This window comes from Octodon degus, unplaced genomic scaffold (genome assembly GCF_000260255.1).
Source record: "Octodon degus isolate 3935 unplaced genomic scaffold, OctDeg1.0 scaffold00010, whole genome shotgun sequence".
NCBI lineage: Eukaryota > Metazoa > Chordata > Mammalia > Rodentia > Octodontidae > Octodon > Octodon degus.
Genome location: NW_004524586.1, coordinates 27,502,552 through 27,520,029, shown reverse-complemented (window position 1 = coordinate 27,520,029; position 17,478 = coordinate 27,502,552). Strand labels below are relative to the sequence as shown.

General features: G+C 46.4%; 1 protein-coding gene across 2 annotated transcripts in view; it reads left to right on the top strand.

Moving 5' to 3' along the window:
* The window catches only part of Slc18a2 (solute carrier family 18 member A2), a 31,905-nt gene extending 15,086 nt beyond the window's left edge, over positions 1-16,819 (top strand). The window contains exons 10-16 of one of the 2 annotated variants that reach the window (XM_004625644.2): positions 1,906-2,001; positions 10,133-10,211; positions 10,388-10,439; positions 11,016-11,079; positions 12,589-12,708; positions 12,843-12,976; positions 16,410-16,819. In XM_004625644.2, coding sequence (XP_004625701.1) covers positions 1,906-2,001; positions 10,133-10,211; positions 10,388-10,439; positions 11,016-11,079; positions 12,589-12,708; positions 12,843-12,976; positions 16,410-16,514 — 650 coding nt within the window. In that variant the 3' untranslated portion in view covers positions 16,515-16,819. The remainder of the gene's footprint in view (positions 1-1,905; positions 2,002-10,132; positions 10,212-10,387; positions 10,440-11,015; positions 11,080-12,588; positions 12,709-12,842; positions 12,977-16,409) is intronic. The other variant, XM_023709024.1, reaches the window with a different exon arrangement.
* The last annotated feature ends 659 nt before the right edge of the window (positions 16,820-17,478 follow it).

The window sequence follows — 17,478 nt, the reverse complement described above, 5'->3', positions numbered from 1 at the left end:
AAAAAAAAAAAAAAGGGCAGACAGGTTCTGCATCTCAGGACATGATCTTCCATCATTGTTCTCTGACCTTAGCCAAGGTGTCTTCTGGTTTTCACCAGGGGCAGATCTAAATGGTATGTGCCCTGCTCTGCCCAGGGCCAGGGTCACAGGATGGCACCACAATGCCCTGCCTCACAGGCTTGCTTGGAGCTGGGCTTGCTCACTGCCTTGTGTCAGTGCCTGTCACTATGTGGCCTTGACTTTGGTGGCTACATGGCAGGGGTCTTATGTGGGAGTTCTGAATCTGCTTGGTGTCTAAATAGAGGCTGACAGTGGAGGCCCAGAGGGCTTGGAGGACCCTGCTTCTCCTGCGGAGAGCTTGCCGCTATGGAGCAGTGGAGAGGCCGACAAGAAGCACCCTTGGGTGAAGGGTCGTGCCTTTGGGTTGTTGGCCTAGACAGGCTCTGAGACAATTTTGCATTTCTCTACTCTTGGGGAGGAAGGGCAATGAGCCATATTTATCCAAGCAACTGTCCCCAAAGACCATCCTGGAGGCAGCAGGCCGCTTCCCTGCGACCCAAGGGGCCGGCCTTGCGTAGGCACTGCCTAGACTCCAGTGCTGAGGTCAGCTATGTGATGCCCTCTGGGCGGCTCTGCAGTCTGGTGTCAGCCCCAGGGAGCGTGCACTCACCTATGCAGGGGTCAGGTAGTCCAGGAGAGCTCAGGGAGCGTGGGAGAAGGGGGCCTGCCCTGCCAGCGGACACTTAGATACCGCCTCTTCCAAGCTGCAGGCTGGCATGGTTCAACCCTTCTGGCGCTGGATTAGGGGAGGTCTGCTTATATGTAACCCAAGGGCTGGAAGCAGAGATTTCTTCATGTGTTGGGGTCCTGCTGGGTGCATAGAGCTCTGACCATATGAGGTGCTCTAGAGCCCTGGCCATATGAGGTGGGGAGGAGTGTGTGGAGTGGAAAATGAGGTCCCACAGGTGTGACTTCCTGAAGCTTGGATGAGTCTGGGCAGGATTGTGCTGGCTGAAACCATTCTGACAGAGGGAATACAGATTGGTCCTACGCCATTGTCATATTATCCCCAGTTTTTTGGGGGCAGGTAGGGGAGATGAGAAAGCAAGGTGTGTAGGCGGGGTCCAATCATTCCGCGTTATGCCTGTAAATGTCAGAGAATGAAACCATGTTTCTCCATTACACATGCATCTTCATCATGACCACAGTGTTCTCTGAGTTTGTTCTAGCAAATTACAGTTCTCACAGAGCACAACATGGGGCACTCCCAGAATGATGAATGCAGGACCAGCCGTGTATCTTTTTTTCCAGATGGTTCTGATCTGGTTAACATAGTGATGATGACTATTTGCATAGATACCCTATAGGGATAGCTGATTTAAAAAGTATCCTTGCGTAGCACAACCTGGACTAAAAGCACTGTGATCCTCCTTGGAATTTCTGATATCTCTGGACATCAGAGATATCCACATTCATGGCATAATAAAGCATAATCCCAAGAGTCTCTCAGCTTGTCCCAGTACCATGTTGTCTGGAAATTGCCTCGCTGCTGGGAGCCACAGCAAGTTACTTCATTAACAAATTGGAGCTTCTTTTCTTTGTTAATGAACTGGCTGCATTAAACCAAATGATCTCTCAGAATCCCTCCAGTTGCAGAGGATATGATTCTGGAATCCTAAATATTACTATTACTACTGATGATGATGATGATGATGATGATGATGATGATGATGATGATGATCACGATGAGATAACACACCCCTTGCCATATCTTTGGCTTGATGCTTATCTTTCCCTTATGGAAGTAGAGATGCTCTGGATAGTTGAGCTGTCTGACTGCTCAGAGATGACTGAGGACACCAAGTAGCGGAAGCAAAAGTGCACTAACGTGTTCCTCTCCTAAAGGCTCCATCTGCTTTGCGAACATGGGCATCGCCATGCTGGAGCCAGCCCTGCCCATCTGGATGATGGAGACCATGTGCTCCCGGAAGTGGCAGCTGGGTAAGGAGCAGGGCGACTCCTCTCACTCTTCTCAGGGCCTTCGTCCCCAGGGTGGTTTTGTCACTGTAGCCCTCCTGAGCTACTTACACTGGGATGATGAAGCGTTTCCTCTTGCTTGGCTCTTGACAGGGTCAGTGCCTAGGGCAGCTTTGGGGTCTGGGCTCCAGGCTTTGTATCTTTTGGGGTGGATGCTTCAAGAAATTTTACAGAGGCTGGTGAGCTAGCTCAGCAGACTAAAGCGCCTGCTTAGGCAAGCTTAGACAAGTGTAGGGACTGCGGTTTGATCCCTGGCACCACATGCTGTGCCAGCCCCTCCCCCAGGGTGGGCTGAGCCCACCAGAGTCTGGCTTAGTGTCGTACAGCTGTAATCCCAGCACTGGGGAGGCTGAAAGCAGGAGGATCACTATGAATCTGTGCTGCATAGTGAGACCCTGCAACAACCAAATACGTTTTATAATGAGAGAGACAGAAACAAAGGAAGAGGGAGGGAATTTGCATAACACTTGTTATGACATATGTATATATTTTTTGGGGTGTACTGGGAATTGAACTGAGGACCTCACATTTGCCAAGCAAGGCGTGGTACCACTGAGCCATCTCCCCAGCTCTGCATTGTATTGTTAAATTGCTCTATCTCTATTATTCATTGTTGATCTCTTACTGTTCCTATTTTACAAATTAAGTTTAGCATAGGTTGGTGTAGGCTGGGGACTGTGCAGTTTCAGGCATTCACTGGGGGTCTTGAAATATGTCCACCACAGATAGGCAGGAATTCCCTTTGGGTTACTGTTTTGTTATATTGGTATTCGGCATTGACATGCTTGTGACTGCGTAAATGTTGCAAGCAGAGCTTTGTAGATACTGATTCATCTCCTTCCTCTTTACAAGATTATTAATAAATAGTTTTCTGTGTAGCATTAATGGGACCAGCCCCTGGACTTTGGCAGAGATGAAAGGAACTTGAAATGCAGTCAAATATATCAGCTGTGTGGCGTTCTGTGGCTTTGTTTCTTCATGAACATCTGCCCTGACTCTCCCGCCTGTACGTGATACCGTCTCAGCTGCACCAGGACTTTCTTCTCTACATCTGGGCATCTTCTTTTTCTTTGCCTCTTCTTTTTCTTGTGTCCTTCTCTCCAGTGCCTTCTCGACTTCACTTCTCATCATGAGCCTCCAGCAGCTTTGGGGCCAATGAAGTTCTGAAATCTTGCATCTCATCAAGTCACTTTACCCTCACCTTCCACTTGCTTGACTTAATCTGCATTTGTATGTGTGTGTGTGTGTGTGTGTGTGTGTGTGTGTGTGTTTCTGGGGATCAAACCCAGAGGCTCTTTACCACTGAGCTATCTCTCCAGACCACTTTCTTTTCTTTTAATTTTGAGTTACAGCCTTGCTGAGTTAGTTCTCCAGGCTGGCCTTGAACTTTTGGTCCTCTTGCCTTGTTTCCCTGAGTAGCTGGGGTTACATGTATGCACCACCACGCCTGGATACCTATATAAACTTTTTCTTTTTCTTATTTCTTTAGTGGCACTGGAGAAGGATCCCAGAGCTTTGCACTGGTGAGGCAAGTGCTTCGTCACTGAGGCACCACTCCAACACTGCAGGAATAATTTTATGAATGATTCCCTTGTTGGAAATCATTTTCTCTTGGAATTTTGAGGACCTGCTGTATTGTCTTCTGGCATGAAGGGGTGCAGGGGATGAGGCCAGGGGTGTTTTCATTGCTGGTCCTCTTTTGGAGCCGGAGCAACCTTTTTCTTCTTTGAGTGCAATGGTGATTTGCAGTGGGGCCTACCTTCCTGGGCAGTTGGGTCTTTGGTCCACTGAACCAGCCCTTTTGCTTGATCTAGGAAACTCTTTTGATCTAGGAAACTTTTTTCTATTACTATTTAACTCTCCACCCTCATTTTCTTCTGCTCCACTTAGCTGGTGTTGGACCTGTATATGTTCTCTTATCCATCTTCCCTTATCACCTTTGATCTGTGTGTCTTCATATTTTGAGCCACCTATTGAATTTTTAAAATTAGTACCATCATATCTTGAATCAGAAGAGTCCCCTTTTTTATGTATTTGGTACAGGGTCTCACTCTGCAGTTCAGACTCGTAATCCTCCTGTTTTCAGTCTCCCCAGCACTGGAATTATAGGCCAGTGACACTATGCCTGGTCTCAGTGGCCTGCTCAGTGCACCCAGGGGTGGAGCTAGCACAGCACATGGTACCAGGGATCAGATCCTAGTTCCTATGCTTGCCTTAGCAGGCACTTAGTCTGCTGAGCTGTCTCACTGGCTCTAGAAGAGCTCTTCTGTGTATCCCTTGAGTGGTGTTTGGTATGTACATGTGCATGGTCATTGTTGAGATGACACCCTCTCACCTTCCTGGTAGGAAGACTTTCTTTCAGTCTGTCTTTCAGCCTCTCCATTACCCTGGCCTTCATGTTGCCTGGGGATGGGGAGTGGAGGGCCCCTGAACCATGTCTGTTTCTCTGCCTCCTTGCCAGGGTGAGGCTGGGGGAATGAGGATCAGTGTTATCCAAGCAGCCTTCCCCTCTTTCTGGACAGTCAAGACTCTCAGAGGATCCCCCTGCCTCTGAGCCCTTGGTCCTTGCCCTTTGTGGGTTATGAGCCTCGGGGGTCCTGTACCCTGTGGGTGTCTAGTTCCTCATGCAGGTGTGAGCATCCAGCAGCCCCTGTGTGTTCATCCCTGTCTGTCTCCTCTGCTTGCTTCTCCTGGCCCTTCTGTCGCTAGGTGGCATGTGGAGGGGGGAGTGGAATGTGTGTTTAGAACTTTCATTTACTCTTTCAATAAGATTTCAGTAGAGTTTGGTGTGAGGCAATAAGGCCTACAGAGTCAGTCTGCCTTATTTACCTGGAAGCCCATTGCTCATTGTCATTGTTGTATATTGTTCTCTTGTACAGTCATGCCATGCATTTCCAACCATCCCCAGTTTTGGGTGTTTGCATTAGTTCCAGTGTTCGCCGCTGGAAATGGCTCAGCAGAAGAGCCCTTCTTGTGCACTCTCCCTTGTGTTTGGGGATTTATCTGCAGGGGGAACCTCAGTCCTGCTGTGAGTACAGTAGCACAGCTTTTACCAGTCTTTCCCAGTGACTGAAATGTGATGAATTCAGAGAGTCCTGTTTTCATTTTATTTAACAACTGAGTGCAATTAAGGATGTTTGTAGTTTTATCAGCCATGCATATTCTCTTTAGCTTAAGCTTCTTATTGCTACACTTTGCCCATTTCTTTACCAAGTTGTGGGTATTCCTCTGGATTGTAAGTGTTCTTTGTGTGTAATGTGGTCCTTTATCAGAACTTTTACACATACTGCGCTCTTTCCTATGTGTCTTTTGACTTTAGGTGTGGTCTGCTTAGCCACTCAGAACTCTTAAAATGCCGCTAGCAGGAGTTAGCAATCTTCACACCTTTGTCCTTCAAGTGGGTCTCGGAAAGGTCTTTACCATGCCAGGATTATTTTTCACCCCATCTATGGCTTAGATCTGGAATGTCCCTCAAAAGCCTCATGTGTTCAGAGCTTGGGCTTTGGGAAGGTGACCGGATGCGGGGGACACTGTGCTCAGTTAGTGCACAAACCCACTGCCAGCTGCAGAGCTGATTGTGCTGTTGGGAGGCAGGTCTGGTTGGAAGAAGTGGGCTTCCGGGGTGTGGCCTGGAAGGGCGTGTCAGTTCCTGGCCCCGCCCCCACTTTCTGCCTCTTGGCTGAGCACCTCTCTCCCTCCACAGACCCCTCGATCATCCTTTCTCCTTGGAACCAGCCGGTCATGAACTGGAACTGTGAACCAAAATAAATCTCTTTTTTCCTCTAAGTTGTGAGTTTTGGATAGTGTATCTCAGAGACGAGGGAAGTGATTAAGATGATAGCATTTTTATACATTAAAATGTGGGACTTTTATGGAATTAATTTTGATCTAAGGTGTGGGAGATGTAAGTTTTGGTCTTTTTTGTTTTTGTTTTCTGAATAACCAGCTTTTGTCCTAGGGCCATTTCCTCTTGAGAACATCTGAGGCGCCCCTCTCTCTCATTCTCTGGATGTGCATGTAGGCTTATTTCTGGATTCTCTCTTCTGTCCTACTGACCTGCACATCTCTTTCTATGTCAGAACCCCAGCAATTAATCACTGTGCCTTTAGAATGTTGCTTAATATCTGGAACGCCAGTCCCTGCACATACCCCTTTTTCTTTAAGAATTTATTGATTATCTGTCTTGGAGATTTATTTCCCTTTCATAGTTCTTGCAAGGCACATATGGATATCTTTGCAGGGAGTCTTTCCGTTCTGACTTATTCTGGCGCTCTCACTGCCCTCGACTTCTCTGCAGGTGACCCGCGTTTCCCTCAGGCCCCAGCACTCTGCAGGGCGCCTCCTCAGCAGCCTGCGCATCCAGACTGATGTCCGTCCCTGCTCCACTGGCCTCACTGCATGTCGTCCCGCCCGAGTGTCAGTCATTTCCTTCCAATGCGGCATTGATTTTGCATCCTTTCACCAAACAATCCTTAAAATCCCCAGTGGCCTGGGGGCCTGGGGGCCTGGGGCCACAGATGGGGGAGACCCCTCATAATGGGTGTGACTTCTTTGTGGAGTGATGGAAGTCTGCATTCAGGTAGTGGGGATTAGTGCCCAACCTTTGGACTATGATAAAGCCCTAAAACTGTACTCTGAAAGAGTGAATTTTATAGAATATGAATTATGTCACAAGCCAAAAACCCAAACAACTCCCAAATAGGAAGGGCAAGGAGCTAAGTGAAGACTATGTCTATGTTGTGGGCAGAGAAGGTGGCTCTAAACTTCTGGCAGTTAGGTTAGAAGAGGAAACCGGAGGACCTTGGGGCTACTGCAGAAAGCATGCTGCTTTGCAGGAGGGCTTTTTTCTATCACTTGATTGGTGTAGAGCAGCTTTGCAGAAGAGTAGGATATTCCCTGGTCCTGCTGCTATTGCCTGCAGCTGCCCCTGGTGGGAGGCTTTCCCAGGGTCTCCTTCCTTCCAGGCCTTGGTAGCCAGGCCTCGGGTGTTCTCACAGGTGCCCCTTGGTCCAGGTGGAGCATGCAGACCTGGTCAGGTGCCCCACATTTGCTCCGTGCATGCTCTTGGCGGAGGAGCCTTTCTAATGTCTCTGGTGTCTCCACTTAACCGACTTATGATCCTAATTGAATGTGTCCTGGTCATGTACAGGGCACTTAATCTATTCTGCTCTTCTCCTGTGCAGACAGAGCCTGGGGCTTCCTTTGTAAAATCTTTAAGGTCAGCCAGGAGCCTGAGCTACGTGGGAGATAGCAGGGCAGGCTGCCTGATGTCCCGGGCGAGCATCCTGTGCTTATCAAGGAATGCTGCCCTCCCTGGGCGCCTTTAGCTCCACCAAGTGTCTTCGTGCACCATCTTTTCTCTGGATCTTTTCTCTGGGTGGCTGGCTGTGTTCTGGGCACCTCCTCGTTCCTGTGGGGGACAGGTGAGCGAGTGGGGGACAGGTGAGTGAGTCCCTGCACACTGGAAGCTTGCTGCAGTTTGTGTAAGACCAGCAGATCAGGGTGAAAAATGGGTAGGTAGGTCTGCCTGTAATGGCAGCACTGAGACTGGACCGGAAGGGCTGTTTGCCCGGGGCCTTATGGTGCATTTTACTGTTTGATCCTCAGAAGTCCCCTGTGAGATGTGTGCAGTGGGAGCCATGGCAACTTCTTGGATTACAGGGGTTATCGCCTCAGACCTCAGGTAGCATGCTTTTCCGGTCGGCTTTTCACTGAAGAATAGTGAGCTGGACTTTGGGCCCACAGAGCCCCGGCACTCCATGGAAACTATGGCCACTCTGCTCATGGGTCCCCTGCGTGAGCTTGCTAGTCTGCACACAGAGAGGAAGGATGGGCCTGCACTGCAGCTTGTCTGCTTCCGTACTTGAATGTGCAGCTTTGGAGCCAAAGCCCAGACTCGGCCCTGAAATTAGGACTCAGCAGGAGCCTGGAGTTCCAAAGCACTGTGAGGCACTGCCTTTGGCCAGAGCTTAAGCCACTGGGCTGTCTGCAGGCCAACTTCAGCTCCAAAGTAGTTTTTTGCCCCCTCAGTATTAGGATTTAGTTGAGGGCCTTATTCAAGTTAAGCAGGAGCTCGGCCACTGAGCTACCTCCTCAAGCCCTTGAGTAGGGTTTTTTTTGTTATTAGCTGTCATGTTGATGTGTATAGGGCTTATCTTTTTTACAAAACAAATTGCCAACGTTTAAAAATCAAGAGATTTTGCACAAGAACCCAGAATTCCAGCTTATCTAGGAAAAAAACGTATCTTCTCATGCTGGAACTGAAGTTGCCCTGGTGGTAGCTGGCTGGAGAGAGCTGTCGCTGCCTTCTCAGATGGGATCTGGGCCTTGGAGTCCCCACTGGACACCCCATGTCCCCTGGTTTTCACTTTGGTTTTCCGACTCTGAGGCTGAGTGTCAGTAACTCTTTATCATGTGCGTGTATGGTTATCTTTCTTACAGTTTGCCTCTGTCATTCATTTTTGTGTGTCTGCCTGCTTATTCACTGATCTTGAGACAAGGTCCTCCTGCCTCTTGCTCTGCAGATGAAATCTGTCGGTAGAGCGCAGGTCTGCTGTCCACTTCTCAAGCCCAGGTTTAAACACTGTGTTTGCAGGGGAGCTGCCAGCTGCAAGCTCCGGGCTCTCAGTGCAGAGCCTGTGCTTTTATTACCTTCTTAAGGAGGCCATGTCAGTTCAAACAGCAGCTGACTGAAAGGCTGTTTGCATGGTGACAAGAGTCACGTCGTCATTGTCTCTGCTGCACACCAGCGCCGCCCTGGGCACATGGCTGTCAGTAAATGTTTGCTGAATCAGATTAGACTAATTATTTGGCTACTGTGTATCGTTAAGTGTGAGGGGAGTGAGTCGCCGGAACATGAAATGAGATTGCTTTTGATTATTTCCCCGAATTTCCACATTGAGAAAGATTTGGTTTTTAGATTTTGTGTATGGAACTCATCATTTTGAAATCCCTGCTGTGTTGAAGGCTTGACCTTTCTCTGCAGTTGATGGCTTCTCAAGGTCACACTTGTCCGTCTGTATGCAGGTGGACTGAAAAGGCCCCTGGCCCTCTGATCAGAGCTGTTATTGCCAACCATCTAGTTTCTACCATGCATCTCTAACTTCCGCAGTCAGGATTTTACCATTGGAGGGCAAGGCTTTGAATCCCATAGCTTGTATCTGATTTCAAGAAAAGAACACAACTAAAATTCTAAGAGTTTAAAAAATAGTCTCTCGTAAAGAGATTGTCCTGTGGTCCTAATAATAGACAGTGGAGCTGAGGTGGACAAGTTGCTGGTAGCCGTGTTGGACTCAGCCGACCAGGTCAGATGCAGCATGTTCAAGGCAGTCACTGCCCCGGCCCCCAGGAAGTCCCTTCCCACTCCTCAGAATCCAGGGCATGCAAACTCCCTCCCTGAAAGGCCATTAAACCTTGGACACGAAACTGCAAGCTACATATGAGTTGTCCACGAAAAATAACCATGTAGACTTTTTTTTTTTTTTTTTGGACATAGAAAGATGTTCATAAGAACTAATTGAAAAAGGGGATGGGGGAAGTAAGTGTCCGATACAGTAATCCCAGTTGCACAAAATCATGGATGCACGGACATCTGTGTATAAGCTCACAAGAAAAAATGATAGTGGTGGGCTTTGGATCATTTCAGCTGCTTTCTTTTTGCTTATCTTATTTTCCCTAATTCTCTCAGGAACTGTGTCTCCCTCCTGTCACAGGGAGTGATAAATGGGAGGAGGACGCATGTGCATATGCCAGGCATGCTGAGGTGCTGGCTGTTGGACTCCCACAGCCAGGAGCTGTGTAAAGGGGACAACATACTGGTTTATGTGTAGAGCCGGCCACAGACACAGCTGGGGCTGAGATGCAGCTGCTGATGGAGAAATGATTTTCATTTCTCGAGTGGCTCAACAGCCTTGTGCTGTGGAAGGAGCTCCAGAGCAGACTGGAGCGCCAGCCGCCGGATATTAGCTGTGTGGGTGCAGGCCCCAGGGCTTCGTTTCATCCGCTGTGATCAACGCGGTGGTGTCTGTGGTTATTAGTTTTCCTAACATGTGACTGTTATCAGTACTGATAAGGTGTCCTTTTCATAAATTTACAGGCATTGCTTTCTTGCCAGCAAGTATCTCTTATCTCATTGGAACCAATATTTTTGGGATACTTGCACACAAAATGGGGAGGTAAGATGAAATGAATTCAGCATTCATTCTAATACAATGATGATAATGTAGTCCTTTGAAAATATTTAAGTATTTCTGCCTTCAATGCTATAAGTATTGTTTTGATTCCCATTAAACATTTGGGCAGGGGAAAAGAGCCTAAAGGTTACTTACTGGTGCGCCTTGTCTTTTGACAGATGGCTTTGCGCTCTTATAGGGATGGTCATTGTTGGAGTCAGCATTTTATGTGTAAGTAAATCAAAGCATTTGATTAGGAACAATCTAGGACTAAAACTTGTTTTGCCCGAGACATACCAAGTAATATTTTACAACAGTTAAGAGTTTGTTGATATTTAGTTTTATGATGTCTTTCATTTTATTCTAGTGCTTTTTATCAATCTTAAACATCTTTGGACAAGAGTCTCCAGTGGATATATTTCTAGTGTACATCAGAAACTATTTAAGATCTTTTATTATATAATTTACTTGGGGCAGTTAGCCCAGGATAGTAGCAGGGCATTCTTCACAATTAAAAATCTTTAATCAGTGGCCAATACCTGCCCAAATGAGTCTATTTGTCTTTATCAATAAACTGAGGTTGGTCTTTCACAGTCGGCAGGTTCCATGGTAGTTATACCTTTAAAGGTGGAACTTTAAAAAATTAGAATGGCAGAGCCCACTCTTCCTGCTCGTATTTCCTCCAGAAGGGAACAGGAGCACTAGGATCCTCTCCACCCCCGACAGCTCCCACATATTTTAACGACCTTTTCAGTATCATTTAGCGTAGATGTCTTGCGTTAGTGTAACGTTTATTTCCTTTTGCAGATCCCTTTTGCTAAGAACATTTATGGGCTCATCGCACCCAACTTTGGAGTTGGTTTCGCAATTGGTGAGTCCCTGAGCCTGATGCCTGAGTGACAAAGCTGCTTTCCCTCTAGGGGAGAGTTTCTTTTCCTCTTCTTGAGCGGATAGGCTGCTATTACTTGTCCAAGATTTCTAGTAGCTTGAACAGAAGCTGCCAGCAACTTAGGTCAGCAATGGCCTAGAGACCATCCACAGGAAATCCTTGCTTCCATGGACTCTTTGAGTATTTCCTGAAAACCAGTATTTTCAAACACCTGTATTTACAGAAGCACGCTGAGGTGGTGTTGGCATGCTGGGCGAATGGTCCTTCCTCACATGAAGCACATCTGCCCAGGCCTAACTCCCAGATGAGCAGTATACTTTTGTTTCTCATTTATAAACTACTTATTGATCATGGTAAGAGTAAATGCCTAACCAGCCACACCCCAAAGGCAGGGATTTAATCTTGGAGAAGCACCGTGGGAAGGAAGGTCGAACAGAGCCTGTTCTGGCTTGCAGCTGGGCTTGGACTTCTTGGTGTGGCCTGACCTGGCCATCACAGCACTGGGCCAGCCACGACTCATTCTTCAAGTCTGTTCTTATTGTTCAGCTCTTAGGTGTTTGCTCCCTTGTCCCCAGCCTTGTACAGAATAGGCAATCAGCAGATACCATTTGAAGGAAAGAAGTCTTCTCATCCCCATGTCTGCTGCCTATGGAGGGCAGGAAGCTAGCACTGAAGATTTTCAGTGGTTGTGTTTGCAGGCATTGGCCACACAAGCGGTCCTCGGTGCTCTTTACAGATGGAAAGCAGTGTTTCGAGAGATTAGACATAAGCATGCTCACTCCACTGGGGATTTGAACCCAGAACTCTCAACATACATACTTATTCTCTGTGCTATTCAGGAGCTCAGAGATTCTAATAATGGTCTCTGTTGTCGGTTTAGCCAGTTAAGTGTGCTAAGGGCTTTGAGTTTATGTTCCTGAGGAGAGCCAGATGACCTCTGGGACTCTTGGGTCTGGTTCTCTGATCTCCGCATTTTCCACATTAGTAACTCTCATGATCTAAATCATGAATGGCCAGTGTGGAAGCGGCTGCATGAGATATGGAGGGTGCCAAGTGGCAGGGGACACATGGGTGAAGAAACGTGGGTGAATCAGAGGAGCGTCCCCAGAAAGTGTGCCAGGGATCCACAAAGCCAGTAGCCAGCTGAATCTGAAGAGCAGCAAGATGAGTCCCTAGAGGCTTTGGAACCCTCCTTATCCAAACCACAGGCCACTCAACAGTGGTGACAAGGTGAGGCAAGCAGCGAGCAGCAAACGGTAGCCTCGCAGGGACTCGGTACATCTTCTCAGGCTTTGCTCCCAGCCCCCGGAGCCCTGCCACCAACTGTCCCCAGCAAAAGGTTTGCTATCGGGGTCTGCCACAAAACTGGCAGATGCTGATGCCCAAGGGGAAGAGCCAGCAGGGCAGTGAGTGTAGGATGTAGTTCATGACAAGCAGCCCATTCTTGGTTTATGTCAGTGTCCTGTGCACTGTGTTCCTGACTGCCTGCAGGGATGGTGGATTCATCGATGATGCCCATCATGGGCTACCTGGTGGACCTGCGCCACGTGTCTGTCTACGGGAGCGTGTATGCCATTGCAGATGTGGCATTTTGTATGGGGTATGCAATAGGTAAGAATGTTAGCTTCCAAAGCAACCTTTTATCTCAATGCAGGACAGACAAGATGTCCTAAAAATACCTCAGCTTGTTTTCTGTCAACAAGACATTTGGAAAGAGCTTTGCCTAATTCTCTGTTTGCCAACAGGCCCTTCAGCTGGAGGTGCAATTGCAAAGGCGATTGGCTTCCCCTGGCTCATGACGATTATTGGCATCATTGATATTCTTTTTGCTCCTCTTTGCTTTTTTCTTCGAAGTCCACCTGCCAAGGAAGAAAAAATGGTGAGAAAGACTTAGGATGCAATAAAGTACTTCCTGATTATTTTAGTAGGATCATCTGGGTACTATTTCTGCTCTGGTTGGGCAGAAGCCTCCAGACATAAATGGTTGGAATTTCTGTTCAATTTGTACCACATAGGATAGTCACCTGTTCTTACTACCTTTACAATAGTGTCTTGCAAGCACTGCTTTTAGACTTGGAAGAATGAAAGTATTTTTGTTCATAGATTAGCATCAGTGTAGATCTTTGTCACAGTGTGACCCACAGAGTGACTGGCCCACGTGTGGTCTAGTGCATGTGTGAGCTCTCCGCAGGCAGCCTCTGTCCTGCCTGCTTTATCAGTACTCTGCCCATCAGGAAGCAGCTGAACTGCCTCTGCCTTCCCTACGGAACACGAGAGCTTCCTTTTGCTGTCCAGATGCCAGAACTGCTGGCCCAGCAAGTCTCCCCAGGCATTAAGGGCAGCAGGCATTAAGGTGGGGGGCTTATCTTCCTGGGGGCTGGGCAGCACGATGGCCTACCTGAGGTAGTTGAAATGAATGCCATCAGAGGACGAGTGGGGGCACTGCTTGCCCAGCCAGCTGCCATGTTACACAGAATGATGGCAGAAAGAGGCAGGCTTAGTATCCATCTTTCTCTAATTAAACCAGAGTTTCATTCATTTTTTAAAAAAATGCTGAAAGGGTTGTACAGATAGCTCAGTGGTCTAAAGTGCCTGCTTGTGTGAGCTTAGGCAACCGCATGGACCACAGTTCAATCCCTGGCTCCACATGCCATGCCAGCCCCGCCCCCAGGGCAGGCTGAGCTGGCCACACACATACACACAAATGCTGAAGGAAGTGGAAGAGACAGTCTTGAAAGGCACAGGCAGAATTACAGGTTTCCAGAAAGCCACTTTCACTGTAAAATGTCACAATCCTTAATAGGTGTCTAGCAAGATAAATCATTAGTCTTGAGAAAATGTGCATCTTGTTGCCCATAATTGCTGCCCATAATTGAAGTATGCCATTTGACTGGCATAGTGGTAACATTGGAGAGTGGGAACCAGCTGCTGCTGCCTGCTTACTGTGCAGGCAGGGCAGGAAGCAAGCCAGTGGGAGCCAGTGGTACCTAATAAGGAGGCATGCAGGCAGGACAGCGCGTGCCGCAGGGGAGAATCGATTGGCGCTCACTTGAGACACCCATATGGACGAGCACTGGTATTTGGGATTAGCAGTTGACAAGTGCAGAGTTGTGTGAGGCAGAAGGCATGCAACTCTGAGCAAAGGATTCTTTCATTAGCAGCATCCTGATAGTGAGGTGTTGGCAACTCAGCTGTTTGATGTGGAAAGGCTTGATGCTGTCTTCATGGATCACAAGTCAAGGCATCATGAATTAGTTTGTGAGCACTTGAGTGTTTCTTCTATTTGTTTTACTGGATTTCTACTTTTAAATAATCAAGCTATCAATACAGAGGGAAGAAACTCCTTTTTATTCAGGTCCCTCTGCAGGTATAAGAAATGACAATCTTGTCATTGGAGGAAAAGCCTTCCAGTGATAAGACAACTGGAGCCATTTTCACTGAAGCCGCTAACCCTCAAACTACTGAGCTAAGAGCTTTTAATGGAGAGGCTCCTCTTCCAGGTTGCAGAACTAATTTTAAAAATAGGGAATGTTTCTTGGTCTTAGTCTTGAGACTAAGAGCAGGCGAGGACCACAGCTTTTACTGGATAGTGCTGGTGGTGATTTTGGGAGATCATCCAGTGAAAGCCCCTTGGGCTGGGCATGGGTCATGGGGCCAGAAGCTAACATGACCAGACACGTTTGATTCACACCACATCCACTTACATGGTGTAATCCATTTGTAAACATTTGTCCCTTGTTTTGTTAATTTTACCACCCAGGGTTATTGTTAAGGTGAAGTATTTCATCTAAAATGTATCGCATGTTCCTGGCAGAAAAAATGTCAGAGCTATTATCAGATTAGATGCTGGGATCTGCACACTGCTACGAGGCACAGTGAACACAAGTGTCTGTTAGTTGAGTCTGCTTTGACAACAAAGAGCTACTCATAGTCTTTTTTTTTGCCTGCTTCTCAGAAACGAAAGAGGGCATGACTTCTATATTTCTCAGTGTATTTTTTAAAAAAGCATACAAGGGATACACAAGGTGAAAGAAATACTGAGAATCTGTGAATTAAAAACTACAGTGAAAGACATTGGCATTAATTTCCCTCAAAATACTCTTCTTCCCTTCCCTTATCCCATTGTTTTGCCACTTCCTGAAGCAACTCTGAGTTTTCTTTCATGTCTTTATAAGGTTGATAAAAATTCAGCAAATGCTGTTAAGTGCTACCCAAAAGAAAGGCAGGCTCATGAAGTGTGTTCTCACATACCTTATTCATGGGATCTGGCACTCTGTGGCTCCTGGCTTTTCCTTAAAGTCAGAATGACCATGAAAGTTACATGTTTTGACTCAATTCAGAACATCAAGGGAGCTGCAACAGTGCACCCAAATATATGAAAAAAGGACTGGACCAGCAACATAGCTCAGCAGACTAAGCACCTGCTTAGGCAAGTGCAGGGACAAGGGCTCAATCCCAGTGCCACATGCTGTGCCAGCCCCACCCCTGGGTGCGCTGAGCTGGCCACAGAGTCCAACTGTGGTGGTGCATATCTGTAATCCTACTGCTGGGAAGGCTATAAACAGGATCACTGAGTTTGAGCTACATAGTGAGACCCTGTACCAAATACATAAGAAAAAAAAAAAAAAAAGACTTCCAGAACTTCAGAAAGTAGCAAGAATGACAGGTTAAGTGTTCAATATGAAGGGGCTTAATGGCTATGTTCTCTATAACAGCATTTTTACAAAATTTTAAGGCACACCTCACAAATTTGAACTATAGAGTGACAGCCAGGATCTGGGGAGAAGTCTCGATATCACACTTAAGAAAAGATAAAGGCCCAGGATAGCTCAGAAAAATATCAAAGGGGCATGGCACTATGGCCTTAAAGGACTTCGTAGGAACAAGCTATGTAGACAGACAAGTGAGACCCCTCCTCATGTGTCCTCAAAGCGCGAGGGCAGTAAAATCTGTGAACTGAAGTTGGACTGAAGACCTCCAGGGCCCTGTCCACCCCATTTTCAAAATTGTAAGTATAACTTCTTAACTCTAACACACCCCTCGCTCCCTCCAAAGTACAAATTTCCAGAATGGAATTTTGCCCTTCAACAGGTATAATGCAAATACTGCAGAGGCCAATTCCACTATCTTGTTGTTATGTGGAATTTCCATTTAGCAGCCAGCTCCAGGGATCCTGGGACAGGCACCTGGCACTGGCTTCCAATAGTGGGTCAATAGCAGATGATTTAGAGCTTCATGTTAGTAATCCTCCAAAAGTAGGTGAAAACTATCTTATCCTTACAATATACTTGCCAACATCTGCTCTCTTACAGGCTATTCTCATGGATCACAACTGTCCCATGAAAACAAAAATGTACACTCAAAACAATACCCAGGCATATCCAATAGGAGATGATGAAGGATCTGAAAGTGACTGAGACCCTCAAACATCACTCAAGTGTTTAATTGTGTAAAAGTGTACGACTCATCAGGAGCTGTCTTAGTCATACCATCCATTCCTGCCGAGAGAGTCCACCAACCAAAGGTTTTTATTTCTTTTCCGTGGTTATGATCGACTGCCAACAGCCTTATAAAGAAAAAGAAGCTTTTCTAGGGGTTTGTATAAATAGTGTTGAAAACTTTATTTTATGTATTTGCTTTTATTAAATATCATACAGTATATTTTGAAGAAATAGGTATATTGTAAATCTATAAATATTTGAATCCAAATCAAGTATAATTTTTTAAACTTAAATTCACGAACACTTGGACAAAAATATATTTTCTGAATATTGGGAATGAGTGATAAAGCACAGATTATCTAAGACTCTTCCAACAAGGAACTAGAAGGAAATAGGAAAAACAGAATCACATAAGACAGCACATTCTGTAGTGACATTGTTACTTAACTTGTAATTACTATCAGTATATTTATGAGTTAACAGCTAGTTATCTCAAGTACAGAGGACTTGAACAGGAGTCAGTCATCTTTTGGATTTGTCTACAGATGTTCCCTGGCTTCAGTTTTCCATGTGATCACCTGCCTGGGGAGGGATAGTGGTAAATTACCTGCTTCCACGTCCTGTGTTTGGCAGCAAACATTAAAGCCAACAAGAGGAAAACAGTAAATGTTCCAAAACCAGATAAAATACCCAACAGATAGATGTGTAAAGCTTTTGCTCTAGGATGTACATCTGATCATCTTACTGGATGAGAATAGTGTATATATATCTTACACTGTCAAGGTTAAGGCTGGTGAAGTTTACTACACATAGTTCCAAGTTTTAGGGAAAAAAAGCTTACAAATATAATTACTATAACTTGAAGAAGTCAAGAATACAACCTGACCTGTCTGCAGGTCATCCAAGTGTTTTTTTCTAGAGATCTATTAATTTTGGGTTG